Source organism: Myodes glareolus, chromosome 2 (genome assembly GCF_982192425.1).
Source record: "Myodes glareolus chromosome 2, mMyoGla1.1, whole genome shotgun sequence".
NCBI classification, from domain to species: domain Eukaryota; kingdom Metazoa; phylum Chordata; class Mammalia; order Rodentia; family Cricetidae; genus Myodes; species Myodes glareolus.
In genome coordinates this window covers 30,049,084-30,066,018 of record NC_142027.1, presented here as the reverse complement: position 1 = coordinate 30,066,018, position 16,935 = coordinate 30,049,084, and the positions used below count along the sequence as shown (strand labels likewise).

General features: G+C 36.8%; 1 protein-coding gene across 2 annotated transcripts in view; it reads left to right on the top strand.

Annotated features, from left to right (window-relative positions):
* The window catches only part of Gbe1 (1,4-alpha-glucan branching enzyme 1), a 252,351-nt gene that overhangs the window by 215,990 nt on the left and 19,426 nt on the right, over positions 1–16,935 (top strand). For both annotated transcript variants that reach the window (XM_087899665.1, XM_087899664.1), the window contains exons 13-14: positions 5,077–5,261; positions 6,827–6,959. In XM_087899665.1, coding sequence (XP_087755791.1) covers positions 5,077–5,261; positions 6,827–6,959 — 318 coding nt within the window. The remainder of the gene's footprint in view (positions 1–5,076; positions 5,262–6,826; positions 6,960–16,935) is intronic.

Here is a 16,935-nt window from a genome sequence, read left to right as displayed (position 1 = left end):
GGTCTTCCAAAGAGTCACAGATCATTTAACAATCCTTTCCGTTCTTCTTATGTGTAATTGATCAGGAGAAGACACTAATACCTGGGACAGAGAAACAGAATGGAACTGCCTTGCTACCATACGCCTGGCATCCATCATTGCGCCACTGGCCCTCCATTAGCATCACCATTCTGGTGCAAGAGGACAAACATCACCATCCCTTGTACTTAAGAGAATGAAGAACTAGAATTTGTCATCGGTTATGCAATTCATTTTTATATATTTCCAAACATTTTTGAGAACACTAAATAGTGTGTACTAGTCTTTTTTTAATTCTAATGCATAAACTAGAGAGCATGAGAACATGAATGCATGGCCATCATTGGGAATGGCCTTCTCTGTCAGGCACTTATTTAAATTCTCCCTGTCAGCATATCTTGGAATAAAGAAAATAGAAAGCTTAGCACAGGTATTTTCTTGATTCACTTGTCAGTAATTCAGATGTATTCTCAGATACGTCAATGTCCTTTTCATTCATCCATGTCTTCTGATGTTACTAAATTACTCTCGTCCATGAGATTTAGCTCCACTTGTACGCCCTCTGTACTGCTTGCACAGTGGACATCTTTTCTGCTGGGATGTCCTTCTTCCCTGCATTCAGCCCTCTAGTTCCCACTTGCTCTGGCTTTCCTTCTGACACTCTGGGAATTGCATTCCTATCCCAGGTGTTTGTCTTCTCTACAAGAAACCGAGTTTCTCAGTTTCTGCCTTATTATATCCAAGTCCACCACTGGGATACATGTATTCTTCCAAGCCCATTTACAGTACACCCCAGAAGTCTGTTACCTTTTGTTTTCCCAGGCCATTCCTGGGCCTGATACACAGAGATGTGGGCCCTTCATAACAAAAGTAATTTTCTAAAATTCTGAGATTACTTCTGAAGACTGACTGCCTTCCTTTGCTTGTATAAGTTGAGTGTTAGAATAGTCTTACTCTGCCTCCCAATGCTACCAAACCAGAGTCTTTACGTCTAACCCTGGTTGAGGGCAGGGGAATCTGGTATTCTTCCATTCTACTCCACTCTTTTTGTTATAATAGCTCACATTGATCTTTTCTGTCTCTTAGACACTCTCCTGTGTCTTTTCTCCCCCTTTAGATTATAGGTTCTACAAGAGAGGGGTGATACTTGGACATGCTACATATGCTTATAAACAGTATTAAAAATGTTGTCATCATTAGAATTGTGCACATGACCAGTATAGAACTGAAATGAACCTTTAGACATAGGCAGCAACACAAAAATACACATCTGTGTCACCAAGGGAGGTTAGTGATGGCGAGTCTATTTTTTTCAAAACGAAAACTATCTGATCCATATTTGGAAAATTATTTTATCTGGTGTTCCTTGCTTTGTTAAGAACACAGTCATCACAGGTGTAAAAATATAAAATAATTTAAAACAGAGGACTTCTTTAAAAGCTCGTTTTCAGTACAGTTAAGCATAGAATTGGAAGGGCTTCTTTCTTTTTCATTAGGACCGTGCATTATTTTCACGTATACATAAACTTAGGAACAACACAGACTTATATAACATCCACATCACGGAGACCATGGTAGACTTTAATTAATTCCTAGGTAAAATTAGTATGCATTGCAGTTCAGAGAACAAAATACACAAGTCTGCTAATCAAAATGTTCAGCTAACAGAGCTGGAGCTTTTTGTTAGTTATATTGTCTTGAATTTCATCCCTCTACCAGCTGGCTTCTTGTCAATTTATAGCTTGGACCTTTACATCAAACAGAAAAAAAAAAATTAATTACGGAGAAAGGAATCCCAATAGGGATGTTGCGCTTAGAGGTTTTTCACAATTAACTAGACATGAATGGGAAGTGTACAGAGGAAATGGAAAGAAAGAGAAAGAACTTTGTAGAATTTACTAGAGTCATTAACCGTAGCAGCATTACTTACCTGCTTCCTGGTGTTCTAAAGTTGTTTGACCAAATATGTCAGCCTGCTCTTTTCTGAAAACACTCAATTTGGCTAGCCTTTTGAACTCAGGGCATCATGCATGGAATGAACTATGAATTTTCTTACAAGTTGTCCCAAGTGAGAGCCCAAAGATTGTTCTCTTCCCATCATTTTGAATTTGGTAGCATTCTGTATGTTACACTACTGATCATTATCATAACTTAATGAGCCTCAAGATGCTTTGTTGGTGAGTGCCTGGTTACTTGTAATGCCTATCTGGTCTTAGAAGTACGTTCTCAACTGTCCTTGTCATTGCCTCAGGGTCCCAGGGGAATTTCCAATGTGACTTTTCTTAGCCTCTTATCTGTTGGATAAACCAGCCAGCAGTTTTAAAAAATGCTTCTCTTCACAATTTCTTTTTTATGTTGCTTAGAAATTCTTCTTTGTGATCCATTTTCCTAATTCCGGAAGATTCGAATAGAGCATGTCTTTCTCAAAGACATTAAAGACTAAAATGCCTAGAAAGTACAAAGCACATCTTTCCACTTAAGAAACATATATACAGGAATACACATAGAATATGTTCCATGGGATACCAGAGAGTCATCTTGAACCTGATGAGCACAGGTTTTGAGTACCTATCAAATTAATCAAAGTGTATATACAAATGACATGGAATGCATACATAGTTTTTATATGTGATTTAGAACAGCATTTTTCATTCCGTTAATTTTAAATGCTTATTAAGACTGAGTTGTTCCCAGTCCATAGAGTTGTCTATACTAAAAGAAATCCCATCTTCTTGGACATGGTAAAAATTTCATTTAGGTTTCTGATCATTTTTAATATACAGCAGCCCTTAGTTATCAACTCATTTTGGTGATCATATTTCACTGTGCTGTCTCGAGTAGTACCATATTTCCTAAATAATTTCTAGACCACAACTGAGGAGAACATTTTTTAACTTTTTGTAATGATAGTATTTTTCTTCATTAGGTTTGTGAGCTGAGAGCTCCTAACAGGCACTTTGCAGGTTGTGCGGTTCAGCCTGAGAATGGCTGGCTGCTATTGCAAGGTCACTTTCAGAGTCTTCACGTGATTTACTTCCATTCATTTTGCACTTGTGTTTATGGCTTTGAACCAAGAAATGAAATTTGATGTTGGGTTTGCCTACATTAAACTTAATTTGCTGCAGGTCAGCTCATTTACTACTGTGATAGCATGAACACCCACTCTGTAGAATGTTTGCTGTCTGTAGCCACTGGTACAGTTTTTCTACTTTTGTTGTGATTTTTGTTGTGCAGCTTTCTGGTCCTTCTGATTTAAAAAGATGCCTCTCTAGGGAAGAATTTTTAAAAGGCCTCTGTGAATCTAATAGAGATCAATATGTAATGACTTAATAAGAGTTTTATCATATCATGACATTCTATTTTCCTGTTAGAAATTTGATTTCATGTTCTGTATTAAATATATATACCTATTAGGTTATATTTTAAGTAACTCAATTTATATTTGATAACATTAAATAAATAAAAATTACAATGACTACAAAAATCTCATTTGGGTTATGACACTAAATATTTGTCCATGATTTAGTTTAAATAACCTAATGAGTCCAATTTGGGCATTGCATGTATTCCTAGATAAGGGGCCATTCTTTAGAGCTCAAGGCCACACTTTTAAAGAAAAACAGGTTCTCCCTCCCAGGATACCATCGCCTTTCCTTACCTCCTCTAGAGAGTAAAGGTTCATGAATGCTTCTCTCTCCATGCTAGTTTAATGTTTTCATCTTGTGTGGATTTCAAGTTCGAGTGTAGTAGTCCAGTCATGTCCAGAATAGAGTGATTCTCTCCAGTTCTTCCTGACTTCTGACTGTTCAGATTTTTCTGTCCCCTCCCCTGAAGTGGTCCTTGAGCCTCGGTGGAAGGTGCAGTATACATGCCCGTTTGTGGCTGAGTTCCCCACTGCCATTTACTCTTTCTGAAGGTAGAGTCTCAGTGTAGCATAAAGGGGCCCCTTGCCTCAGGAAGCATCTTGCAATCAGTGTAGGTTCACAGAGGAAAAAACGTGTCTTTCCTCTCAAGTACTATGTACACATCATAAGAAATATTTTCATTTAGAGTGAAATATTAGAGTTTAATGGACTGCTTGCAGATAGTTTATTTTTTATGAAATTTTTGTTATTATGACTCTAGACCTGAAATGTCAAATGAAAACTACACAGTCTCTTAGCCAAGTTTACTCTGTAATGCAGTTCCATGGTAGATAATTTTAAATTGCATTTGGCTTCTGCTTTTCATCATTATAACAAGAAATAATATTTAAATGAATTCCCATCCAAGTGTCTCAGTTGTACCCACTTGCACGTGAACCAAATTTAGATATATGTCTAAAGTAACCAGGAAACCTGAGAAAGGAATACGGACAATTAATAACACTAGTGATAGCTTAGATAGACACAGGACATTTTAGCATGTGTGCCTACGGTAGTGTGGTAGGGAAATCCTTATGTTTTAATCAGCTGAAGCTGGACCAAGGCACTTCAGAGACTAAATGTGATATTTTCTGTTTTGTTTTGCTTTGCTTAATTTTGATGTTGGTGGTGGTATGGTTGTGGGATGGTGTGTATGTGTGTGATGCATGTGAGCATATGCCTGTTTGTGTCTATATGTACACAAATGAGGGCAGAAAGAGAGAATCAAGTGTCTTCCTCTCTTGTCCTTTTCCTTACCACTTTGAGTCATGGACTGTCGCCCAAGCAATAACACTCCAATTGGGCCACACTGGCTGGCCACTGTGCTATAATTATCTGACTGTATTTACCCAGTCATGCCAGGGTTATAACATATGCAGCCATGCTTGGCTTTTTTGTGTAGATGTGGGAGATTTGAACTCACAAACTCAAGATTGCAAGCACTCTTAGTCCCTGAGTCATCTCCTCAGGCTTTACTTTCCGTTTTAAAGAAGACACCTACATTGCCCACAGGATGCCGCTCTAGGAAATTAGACTCTAAATTGATTTTTAAATAACTTTGAAAATACATAATTATGGAGTTCTTTTAGTAAGAAATGCTTCTATTTCTACCTGATTTTTACATTTTCAAACCTTTCTGTTTGTTTGAATACAGGTAATGAATTTGGCCATCCTGAGTGGTTAGACTTCCCAAGGAAAGGGAATAATGAGAGTTACCATTACGCCAGAAGGCAATTTCATTTAACCGATGATGACCTTCTTCGCTATAAGTTCCTAAATAACTTTGACAGAGATATGAATAGATTGGAGGAAAGATGTGGTTGGCTTTCAGCTCCACAGGTAAGCTCTTTACTCTGAATGTGATGTTTTAGTCACCAGTGCTGGGCATGCCTAGAATGGCAAGCGGTTTAAATCTGCATGCAGACCTTCTGAGCAGCGCTTCATTATTCAGTGTGTAGTGCCCTGTAATGTACTGGAGTTGTCAAAACATGTCACAGGAGTCTCTCCAATAGATAATGAAAATGGTAAGCATACTGCCCTGCTTAGCTTCCTGGTTAGTTGGTTGTTGTTGTTGAAATTTAATAATTTTCATTTCAATTGGTTAACAGTAAATGGCAGACACTCTGCATGAAGTCCATTTTGGAAATTGCTGCAACAACATCTTAATTGTTTTGACTGGTTTTCCTTTGTGTAAATAATTATGCTGTCATAAAAAAAAACCCCGACTTTGACAACACCTAGATTTTTTTTATTTCTGTTTCCCCTTCTTAACTGGTCTCTAGCTTGTCATTCCAATAGATGCCATTTATACCTGCGTGCTGTGTTGTATTTTGCATGAGTCTGAACTCTCTTTGGAATTAAAGTCTCAGTTTTCAATATGTTTGAGAAAATGTAATTAACAGGTGCAAATTTTATACAGGTTTGTATTTTCCTCTTGCAAAAATTAGCATATAGTATGTGTTAGTTATAATCCATTTACTTTCTATTGATACTGTTTGAAATTACTGTTGATGTGTTTTTACCTTAGTGTCTATGGTTTGCTTGTTTAGTGATTGAACAAAGGTATTTGTGTATTCAGTAAGACTGGTTCCCTGATATGCAGCCCTGCTCATGTTTATTAGAGATGCCATTTCCAGAAGAAAGAGCAAAATGATGCTCCTTTTTCAGGAGGAACAAAGTTGAATACCAAAAGGCACACTGTTTACTCTGGAGCTGTAGTTCTCCCTGCTAAATTACCAGGAGAGGTGCTGCCGATAAACATGGCAATAAATCTCCAACACTAGAGTTGGGGCAAAGTGGAGCCGAAGATGCAAAGGCTCTCAAAGCCAGCTGTAAACAGAAATCAGAGAGAGTGCAGATGTAATTTATTTTTAGACCTTTTCATATTATTAAGAAATATCCCCAGCATATTGCAGTGGACTTTGGGTTGCCGTTGAGTCTCTGCAGAGTTATGTAAAAATGTATGATTTTTAGAATAACTATAATTTTGAAGCTGGATATAACCTTATAGTAAATTTGAAAAATAATTTTATTTGTGTTACTTCATTAATCTGGGTACTAAAGCAGAGTCTTAGGAAAATAAGCCTAATATACACAAATACTATATACTGGAAATGCCATGTTTTGTTTGTTTGGTTTGGTTTGGCTTTTACTTCAGGCTTATCCATAACACTAATCTTCTGGGTGTGCTCTCACGGTGGAACAGTGGCATTCTTATAGTCTTTAAACTATTTTTTCATATTATTTGGCAAAATTGTAGCATGCAAAAGTATAGAGATCAGGGATTTCATTTGGAAATAATAATGAACAACACATATTAAGAACAAAATGAGCCTCTTGGAGATGGTTTCCTTGCAGCAGCAGCATCTCAGAGTGATTTAAATGTAATGTGTTCATCCTTGCAGGCCTATGTGAGCGAAAAACATGAAGGGAATAAGACCATCACCTTTGAGAGAGCAGGGCTCCTCTTTATTTTCAACTTCCACCCGAACAAGAGCTATACTGACTACCGAGTTGGGACGGCACTGCCAGGGAAATATCCTTTTCTCTGCTAGCGAATATGGCTGTTTAAATTCAATATGTCATCGGATAAGTACATTTTAAAAAAGGCTAACATGGATCTCAAATTCAGTTTCCTCCTGAAAACTAAGGGACTTGAGGAAGCTAACATTGCCCATCTTATTTGTACTGAATTATTCATGAGCTTTGCTTCCTCTCTGAAAACTACAATTCTGGAAATTTTTGAAAGTAGTATTTTGTTCTAATAAGCAATTAATCCACACTTTGTTTTTCTATATAAAATCTTTCATAGTTACCTCTGATAATTATCTCTACCCCTTATCGTTAACTGGTGAGAAAGTGTATATAACCAACAGTCCTCCTTTCTCTATCTCTTCTTAAATTTAGGACATTACTCACTTTTGTTTATCAGAATTGACAGGGAAATAGGTGGGGCAGGAAGGGGTTGAGCAAGAGAAAGAGCAAGGAGAGTATTTCTGATGTTTGCTACTTACTTATGTCTACAGATTTCTTGGCTTCTGACTCAGTCCCTTCTTATATATCCTTGCTACGCTGCTCAACCCTTACTGGAGCATATATGTATAAAACCAAAGTATTCTGTAAGATATAAGGTAACAAGTGGGAGAGAAGCATATGTGTTCCATGAGTTAACAAGACTAAAAAGGGGTAAAGTAGAGAGGAAAGAATGATATGCCTATAGCATGGGAATTAGCATTGATATAGTATAGTAAAATGAGGAATGCCATTCCATAGTGGAAGCATAGACCGTCCTTAGATAATGGGTAGTACAAAAGATTAAGGAATGGGGACTGTAATAAAGCTGACAGCACCGATTGAGATCATGTAATAGAAGAGTTGAAAATCTACATTAATTAGTTTCAGCCTTTTTCCTGGAGTTTATGGTACGTGGTTGAAGGTTTTTGAACTAGGAAGTCACTTGGTAAGAATGCATGTACTAGAGCAAAATTTCATATCCAAGTCTATAAAAGATTACGTGAAAGGAAGACTGCAGTTTCATGTTAACCATGGAATATTGCAGAATACTTAAAGCATAGGTAGGCTTGAAGTAAGGTGATGGAGAGAGATTAACAGCAGGCTCATGTAGCTCTTTCCGAAGTGAAAGTTGAAATATATTTGCAAGGGGAAATAAAAAGTTTCATTATATTAATTTTTATTTTAAAATTTTTATGTAACATATTTTGATCATACACTTTTCCCTGCTTCAATTTATTCCAGATCCTACCTGCCTAACTCCCTATCTACCTAATTGTATATTCTCACTCAATAAACAAAAAACAAAATAGACAAACTAAGCAAGAAAACTAATAAGATAGAAATATCCAAACCAAGCAAAAAAAATTCCCAAAAAATCACATGGATTCCATTTTATTTTGGCCAACTGCTCCTAGCCATGAGGCCTGCCCTAGAGTGTTGTTGATGCAGCCAGTAATGCTATACTAGAGAGAACTGGTTTTCCCTTCTCCAGAACGTAACAATATATCTCCTTGGTTAGCATGGAGTTTGTGTCTACTTCTCCTTCTCATTGCAGAGTGGGGTGGTAGTGGTCTGTTTTGAACTTGTATGGGACTTGTGTGTTTTGTGACAGTCTCTGTGAGTTTATGCTTCTCCATCCTCTTTGACTAGAGGACAGTATTTCCTTGGAGGCCTTCGCTATATCTAGCACTTACAGTCTTTCTGTGTCCTCTTCTGCATAAGAGGTCCTTGTGCTTTTAGAGGAACGGTTTGCTAAAGATGTCTATCTCACTTAGGGCTTAGTACCCCAGAGTCTTTCACTCTCTGCACATTGTTAATTACCGTGTACTGCAAGAACCTTATCTGATGATGGCTGAGCAATGTTCTGACCTGTTGGTGTAGCAATAGCTTATTAGGAGTCATTTTATTGCTATGTCACTTTAGCAGAATAAGAGTCATGAACTTTTTTCCTTAGGCCTATTGCCTATCTAGTCTCGGGTATTGGTTTCATCTCATGGTATAAGCTTTAAATGCAATCAAAAAGTGGTTAGTGGTTACTCCACAACATTGGGGCCAAAATTTTGCAGGCAGATTGCTATTGTAGGGTTTGTACCTGGGTGATACTGATGATTACTTTTCTCCTCCAGTAGCATGTAAAATACTTACTATAAAGATTCTAGTTGGGCATAGTAAGTGTGTCTTTAGCAGTGGGCTTTACCATCATGTTATGGAAAGTAACCAACAGCTTTGGTGAAGTTTTGCAGAACCTAAGGGACCACTTTGGCCAATGACTCTACATGGTGTAACACATTCCTGCCACTGGATAGTTTACTTGGTGGCTTGAAATGTCTCTTTATACACTTAAAAATATTTAAAAACCTGCTGATTTAGTGTATTTTACTATAATGTAGATTCTTTTCTGAGTCAAAGGATTAAGGAAGTGCTTCCAGGATACACTTGCCCCACCCCTCACGATTACTCACCTATAAGAAGCAGTTGACCTTAACTCGGAGACTAAAACCATACTGTCAACTTGGTTTTGTGAAGTTGTGATCTGCCTACCCAGTCTATGCCTACCATTTACTCCCTGTTAAAGAAGTGACTGCTAATGAAACAATATTCTCTTCTAAGGATCTGATTCACAGGATAAACATGGAAGTTTTTAATTATTAAAAACATTGTCTTTTACACTACCTCTCTCCAGCCTTCCTGTTTTTAGATCAAATGCCTGGCGTTCCTTCCGTCTTCTGTTCTTTCCTTCTCTTTTCCATTCTTTCCTTCCTTCTTTTTCTTCTTTGTCCTTTAAAAAGGAAATTCTACATTCATCCAAGTGAAGCCACCACATCTAGCAGCACAGTTCATCAGATCTGGGCTGGCAAGGAAAGATCAGGTGCCACATTCCTGCATTTCCAAGCTAAACCTGTTTCATGAGTAGAGGTATAATGCCCCTTTCTCTACCAACAGCAACCATACCACACCTTCTGCTCCTGTTATACATTCATTCAAAGTCTTTCGCTTTTCGTTAGATGCCCTAGTATAATACCTTGTTTCTTTTCTTTATTCAGGTAATAATTTAAACTCAAAATTCCATATAATAGCATGAGAAAACACAGTGGGTATTAGTTTTTGACCTCTAATCTTTTGAGAGATTTCATAAAGGAACTCTGCAATGTGTGGTTCTTCATTGCTAATTTCTTAAGAGTCTACCATATTCCTTAGACAAAACAGAGATATCTTCTTGCAAATTTTTGTTGATCCAAGCTTAACATTCTTTTTATAATCTACAACATCATTCAAGTCTCATTTTTTTTGGCCTTTAATCTTTTATTCTTACTCTTTCACCTTTAAACTATTACAGAATGACTTTAGATATAGAAATATGAATAAATTAAGATTCTATTATTATATTTCAGACTTTATTAAAAAATGTTGTATGATAATTGGTTTTTCTAGCATGTAAATGAAATGGAGATAGTTGCTATGAAGTTTCCTCAGTGTCAAGACTGGTTGCCTTTATCAAGTAAAGAAATTATTCAGATTCTGAATTCCTAAGAAACTGAATTTAATACCAGAAAAATCTCAAGTTTCTTCAAAAGTCATTTGAATTTCTCCTGTCATTATGAAGGACAAGTATGTTGTAGGTGACATGTTTGAATTCTCAAGCAGTGTCCATCTTGAAACTGTGTGTCTTTTGTCTTGCATATCAAATGGCAAGGCATCAACCTGACTCAGATCTGGGGAACTCATGGTGGGTGTCTTCCCAGAAATTTGTAAAGGGAGCTATTTTGGGGAAAGGCAAAGGAGGATAAAACTTTAAGTATACTTTTAGACATCTTTCAAAATAATACAAAATTTGGAAAATTGAGCGATAAGGCTTATTTGTATCAATACAATAAGCTTTTAAATAAGTTAGTGCCTATGTTTAGGAGAATAGTATAAACAATAGCAGAAAGCCTTTCCCTACATACTTGCATCACATACCATTTCAGCAATTAATCTTCAGTATATCAACCCCAGGGTTCTTCAGTCTAGTGGATAATGGTAATGTGGTGATGCATAGCCGAGACCTCAATGCACTTGATCAACAGGCAGGTTTCACATTGCATGGTTAGAAAACTAGAAGTTATTTTCCAGTATATTATCTTGTGGTTTCACATTGTTCATCTGCAAAGAGAAAACACAGTACCTTTTGTATTTTGAGGTGAGCTCTGAATCAAAATTAAAAGCTGTGAGGCCCTAAGGAAAACCTGTTATTTGTAAGCCAGAATACAAAATGGTAGTTCCCCTTTTTAGGTAATGTAGGGACAAGTTGTATTTTGAGGTACAGCATCTGAAGGCCTTCTGCTTTTCTTTTACGTATTTACTTTTATATCCTTGTGCAGTCTAGAAGGAGAATTGTATTTGCCTCATGTGACAGACCAGTAGGCAAGCCTCTGGGGACCTGAGTCTTTTTCTCCAGCATGGGGCTGGTAAAATCAAGCAGTGTGTTTATTACAAAGTCCATGCCCTTCTAGTGATCTTGTATCACATTTTCCTTTATTTTTGTATCTGCTACATGTGTTTTGACATGATAGCAATGGTGAGATTAGTGATTATCATCTCTATAATGTTAAAAATTGTTTTGATACAATTTTAGAGAAAATGAGTTGCATTAGAAAATTGTGCAAAAATTTGTGGCAATATGCACATTTTCCCATTCACCTGATCTCTTTGCCCACCTCCCAGTAACCTGCCACATATTCTTCCTTTGGAATTTTTCTGTGTTTCCTCTGTAACCAATATCTACAAAAAGGAAAAACTATTCTTTTAAAGTAAATCATAGATTTCCAGGTCATCTTCTTCTCTTGTTGTTTTCTGTATTCTGGAGTGGAATGTAGATGCACATGGCTCTATATGTAAACCCTTCTACTGCATCCAAGTTTACTGTATAATAGTACATGCAAACTTATAACCTCAAATGTTATTTTTAAGGCATATGAATCGGTCTTTAAAACTGAATCTCAGTCTGAAAGCATAAACAACAGAACAGTCACAGGCTTGGAAAGGTGGGCATGATCGTGACAGTAGCATCCCCTTTCCACATGGCATTTCAGCAGTCACAAGATCAGATGCTAAAAGAAGCCATCACAAACATGGCTTGTGAGAAGTATGTGAATGCAGGCCAAAAATAGTTAAAGCTAAGGGAACAGATGAGTAAATAGTTGGATTTGACCTAAGATCTTAAAAATATTTTTATTAAACTGCTGCAAGATGTGCCTTTTAAAATGTAAATTCAGAGTATGACATTTGCAACCAGTATCCAGGTTTTCTAATGAGCAAATAATGTCATTTGGATGACTCACTGGAGTGTGATCGCTGAAGGCAGGGCTGTAGCTGTGTTGCTTGGTTTAGAGAAGGTTCTGAAGTGTGGTTAGATAACACTGTTACACAGAATCAGGACTTTATGAAACAGAGTAAACAGCAAAGTAATTACTGTAAAATTAATTACATACCACATTGTCAAGAGGGTACTGTACATGTGAGGGATAATTTTTGAATTAAAAAAAAATTAGAGTCTAGATTTGCCTTTTTGGTGTTTTTGTTATAGATGTTTCGGGAAAACACAAAAAAACATTGAAAAGTGTTCCTCCTGAAATGTTTAACAGTGATATGGAGCATATGCACCCATCTTTTCTCTTTTATTGTGTGTCTGTGTGTGTCCTTATTATACGTGTTATGTAATCAAGGGAATTTAAGCAAATGCAATTTTTATTTTTACAGTTTTCTTTCATCTTTAGTTTTAAGGAATTTACAAACATGCATTATACTCATGAGTTGACAACATTCTCTTATTCAGTCTCTAGATAATAGTATGTCTTTTAGACATTTGTATGGGGTTTGTTTGATAATTTTTTTTTTCATTGGTCAATATTTCTTAGAAGTCCCTGACATTTAATGACAGTAAGAGACTAACCTTCTTTCTTCCCTGGCAAGAGGGTTTAATTTGGCTTTTTGTCTTCACTTCAGAAATTTGAGATGAATCACAAAGTATGAAAAATATTTTTATGATCAAACTGTAGCTACTGTAACATTTTTAGATTGGCCAAATACATATATGATTATAGACAGTAATATATAAGCAGCCCTTTACTAGGTATGCATAAACACAACCATGTTTTAGATTCTATTTATTTATTATGTATACAGTGTTCTATCTGCATGTATACCTGGATAACTGAAGAGGACACCAGATCTCATTATTGATGGCTGTAAGCCATCTTGTGGTTGCTGGGAATTGAACTCAGTACCTCTGGAAGTAACAGGCAGTGCTCTTAACTTCTGAGCCATATCTCCACAACTTTTGTATTGTTGTGTAGTGTAGTGATAAGGAATGGAGGGGTAGTTTTGTTCTGAATATCTATTGTAGTGCTGTGAAATACTCAAGAACATTTCTGTAGCTTTTCTTGTACGTATCTAATTCATTAAGTATCTCCTGACTTTGGAAATTCTTAGACAACAGCTCAGATTCCTGTCGTCCATTTTATGCTGTTCTGGATGATAATGAATTTAGGAAATATTATAACCTTTAAAAAACAATGCATATTCACGTTATGATATATTATTATTAATTGAAGGAGGTGCTTTCTTCAGCTTCTAATAGGAAACCTCACTTGGGAAACAAACTCCTTTTAGAGATAGGTCACATGCCCAGCAGTAAATGCCCAACAGAAAATGAACTCTGATCTTCTTGTCTCCCCAAGGCTCATGTAGCTATTGCAGCCTCCAGATGATGTAGGTATTGTGTGATTTTGTTATCTATAAATGCATAGATTTGCTCTGTGCTAGAATAGTGTCTACAGTATTACTCTCTGGGGTTTTACAGTTTGTCTCTGCCATTTATTTGTACTAAAGAAGTAGATTGTTGTCTTTTCATTGTTTTTGTCACTAAAGCACTTACTCACTGTCTTGGGGTCATAGTGGGAGGCTGATGTGTGTGGAAGTCCTGGAGTGGTGTTGTACTGTTATGTTGTGTTATATTGTGTTTTATTGTATTGTACTTATTAGAATACTTGAACTCAGCAGATAGTCTTCCTCACTGTGGCCTGAGATCTCTTTTTCCAAATTCTTTTTTCCATGTCTGATTCCCCAGCTCATTAACTCATAATAATTCATTTCACTCCTTTACCTGTAACTGTACATTGTCTGCTCCTTGCTAAGTCCCTCCCTTATTTTTATACTATTTTCCCAGCTCTGCTTCTTATCACCTGCCTTTCTCTATTTTGTTGGAATATTTTCATGTTTTTTTTTACTTCCCTCCCCCAATTTCTTCATGAAATAACCCTCCCTACCCATCAGTTCTCATTATTATTTCTCTCTTCTGCCATCCTTGCCCTGAAGAAATGGTAGGTCCTCTTCAACTCAGCAGTCCACACTACGATAGCATCCTCTATTGGCCAGCATGCTTTGGCCTCTGCTATGTAACTAAAATATGTACAGGTGGGTGATGATGAATGAGTGTTAGGGATAATGGGAAGCATGGACTCTGATTTTTTAAACATAGAATTCAGAGATGAACTTTGCAGACTATTCAGATCAAATAGAATTGCTTTGGTGAGGAAGTCTCTGTGCTTATTTTAAAATTAGTGTCAGAAGTAGAATTTCCATAGCAGTTCATAGACTTCCATTTACCTTGGCCCATGCAATTCTCACATTATGTCAGTAAGGCTGGTCTGGTCTAGTGCTCTTATCCTTAATCTACATATGAGGATCAGAAAGATTCATAACTTCTGAAAGGTCAAAGTCCTGGAAAGTGAATATATGAAATTTAATCGAGTTTCTCTACGTCAGCACAGTTTGAGATTTGGATGGCAAACCATCTTTTTGTTGCCTTTTAGAAATACTGTCAGTGTGCATAAAGCATATCTCACTAGTTAGAATGCTCTTTTCACTTGTGTTCTTGCCCCCTCTTTGAAAAAGTTAATGGCTGACTAATTCTTTTTGATGGGGGAGGGGTAGCTATCTTTTACTACCCTAGTTTGCAACATTCAAAATCACAGCTCAATATGAACACAAAATATTTATATCGTTACTAAAGCATAACTGATATATTAAGATTGTATAGATTTAAAGTATTCAATATTCTACCTTGGTATACAGATGTTTATGAACAGTTACCTCACGCAGCCTATGTAGTCTCCACCTCACAGAATTACTTCCTTTATATGTATTTGCATATATGGTGAGAATACCTATAATGAAGACCCACAGTTAGTTTTACTTTCTACTCTATTAGTAACCAAAGTTATTATGCTGTGCATTAGTTCTCCAGAGTTTCTTGACCAAAAGCCTTCCATTTTTCCACATTTCACATTTGCCCTGCAGCCCACAGCAATCACTGTTCACCTCTCTTAAGAATTCAACTTGTTTAGATTCTCCATGTGAGTGTTATTGTATAGTATTTGCTTTGCCATGACTTCCTCATTTCCCTTAGTACAATATCTCCTGAGACTAGATTACTGCAAACAGTTCCTTTATGTCAAATATTCAATTACAAATAAATACTGAATCTTTTTTGGACATTGAAGTTCTTTCCTTTTTATATTTTTTTATTTTTATTTATTTTTTATTATTAAAAAATTTCCGCCTCCTCCCTACCTCCCATTTCCCTCCCCCTCCACCCACTCTCCTCCCCCTCCCTCTCCAGTCCAAAGAACAGTCAGAGTTCCCTGCCCTGTGGGAAGTCCAAGGTCCTCCCCACTCCATCCAGGTCTAGGAAGGTGAGCAACCAAACAGACTAGGCTCCCACAAAGCCAGTACATGCAGTAGGATCAAAACCCAGTGCCATTGTCCTTGGCTTCTCAGTCAGTCCTCATTGTCCGCCACGTTCAGAGAGTCCGGTTTGATCCATGCTTTTTCAGTCCCAGTACAGCTGGCCTTAGTGAACTCCCATTGGATCAGCCCCACCGTCTCAGGGGGTGGGCGCACCTGTAGAGGTCCTGACTTCTTTGCTCATGTTCTCCCTCCTTTTGCTCCTCATTTGGACCTTGGGAGTTCAGTCCTGTGCTCCAGTGTGGGTCTCTGTCTCTATCTCCATCCATCGCCAGATGAAGCTTCTATTCTGCAGGGGTTGTTGACATCTACACATTGTTTAAACTGCTGATTTAATTTTCTTTGATTATATCCCTATATATGGATTGTGAATTATGGTTGTAGGTTTTTATTTTATTTTCCACAGTGTCTGTGAGAACTTTTAATGGCGCCACTTTGCTTTCCATCCTTGTCAGATATCATCCTTGCACTTTCGGTAATAGCAATCCTCACACACATGTTGTGATGGACCACCTTTGCTTACTATTTCTCCAGTAATTAGTGATGTTGAATAATTTTTCCATTCTCCTCCAAAAGGATATCCAATTTCTCCACCACAGATTATAGAATAGATAAATTCTCTACTGAGTACTCCTGGTACCATTGTTAATGATTAGTAGACTAAGTGAGTTTGTTCCCATACTCTCTCATGTGACTCTTTGATATATACATTATATATGCTATTAATATGCTATAATGATCTCTATAGTTTTAAATTAAACTTTGGAACCTGATAGTAGGATGGTTTCAACTTTGTTCTTTTTCAAGTTGATAATCTGTGGTTTCATATACATTTTAGAATTTTCTTTTATTTTTCTATGAATAATGTCATAGGATATAGATAGGTATCACATCGTGGCTATTAATTGCTTTGAGTAGTATCACCATTTAACAGTATTAATTTCAATTACATGGGCTATCTGTCTGTTGCAATCACTTTATTTCTTGAATATCCCATAATTTACTGGGTCAGTACTTTTGGCTTCTGTGCTTACAACTGAATTATTAGATATGTTTTTCCCCAAATGTCATGGTAACCACAAAACATGAACAGAAAAATTGGTAGGAAAAAAATAAGGAAAATGTAATTAAATGTTTTTCTGTAAGAACAAAAGAATATAAGGTTAGACACTGAACCCTACCAATATTCAGTCCACCAAAGTAAAATGATTTG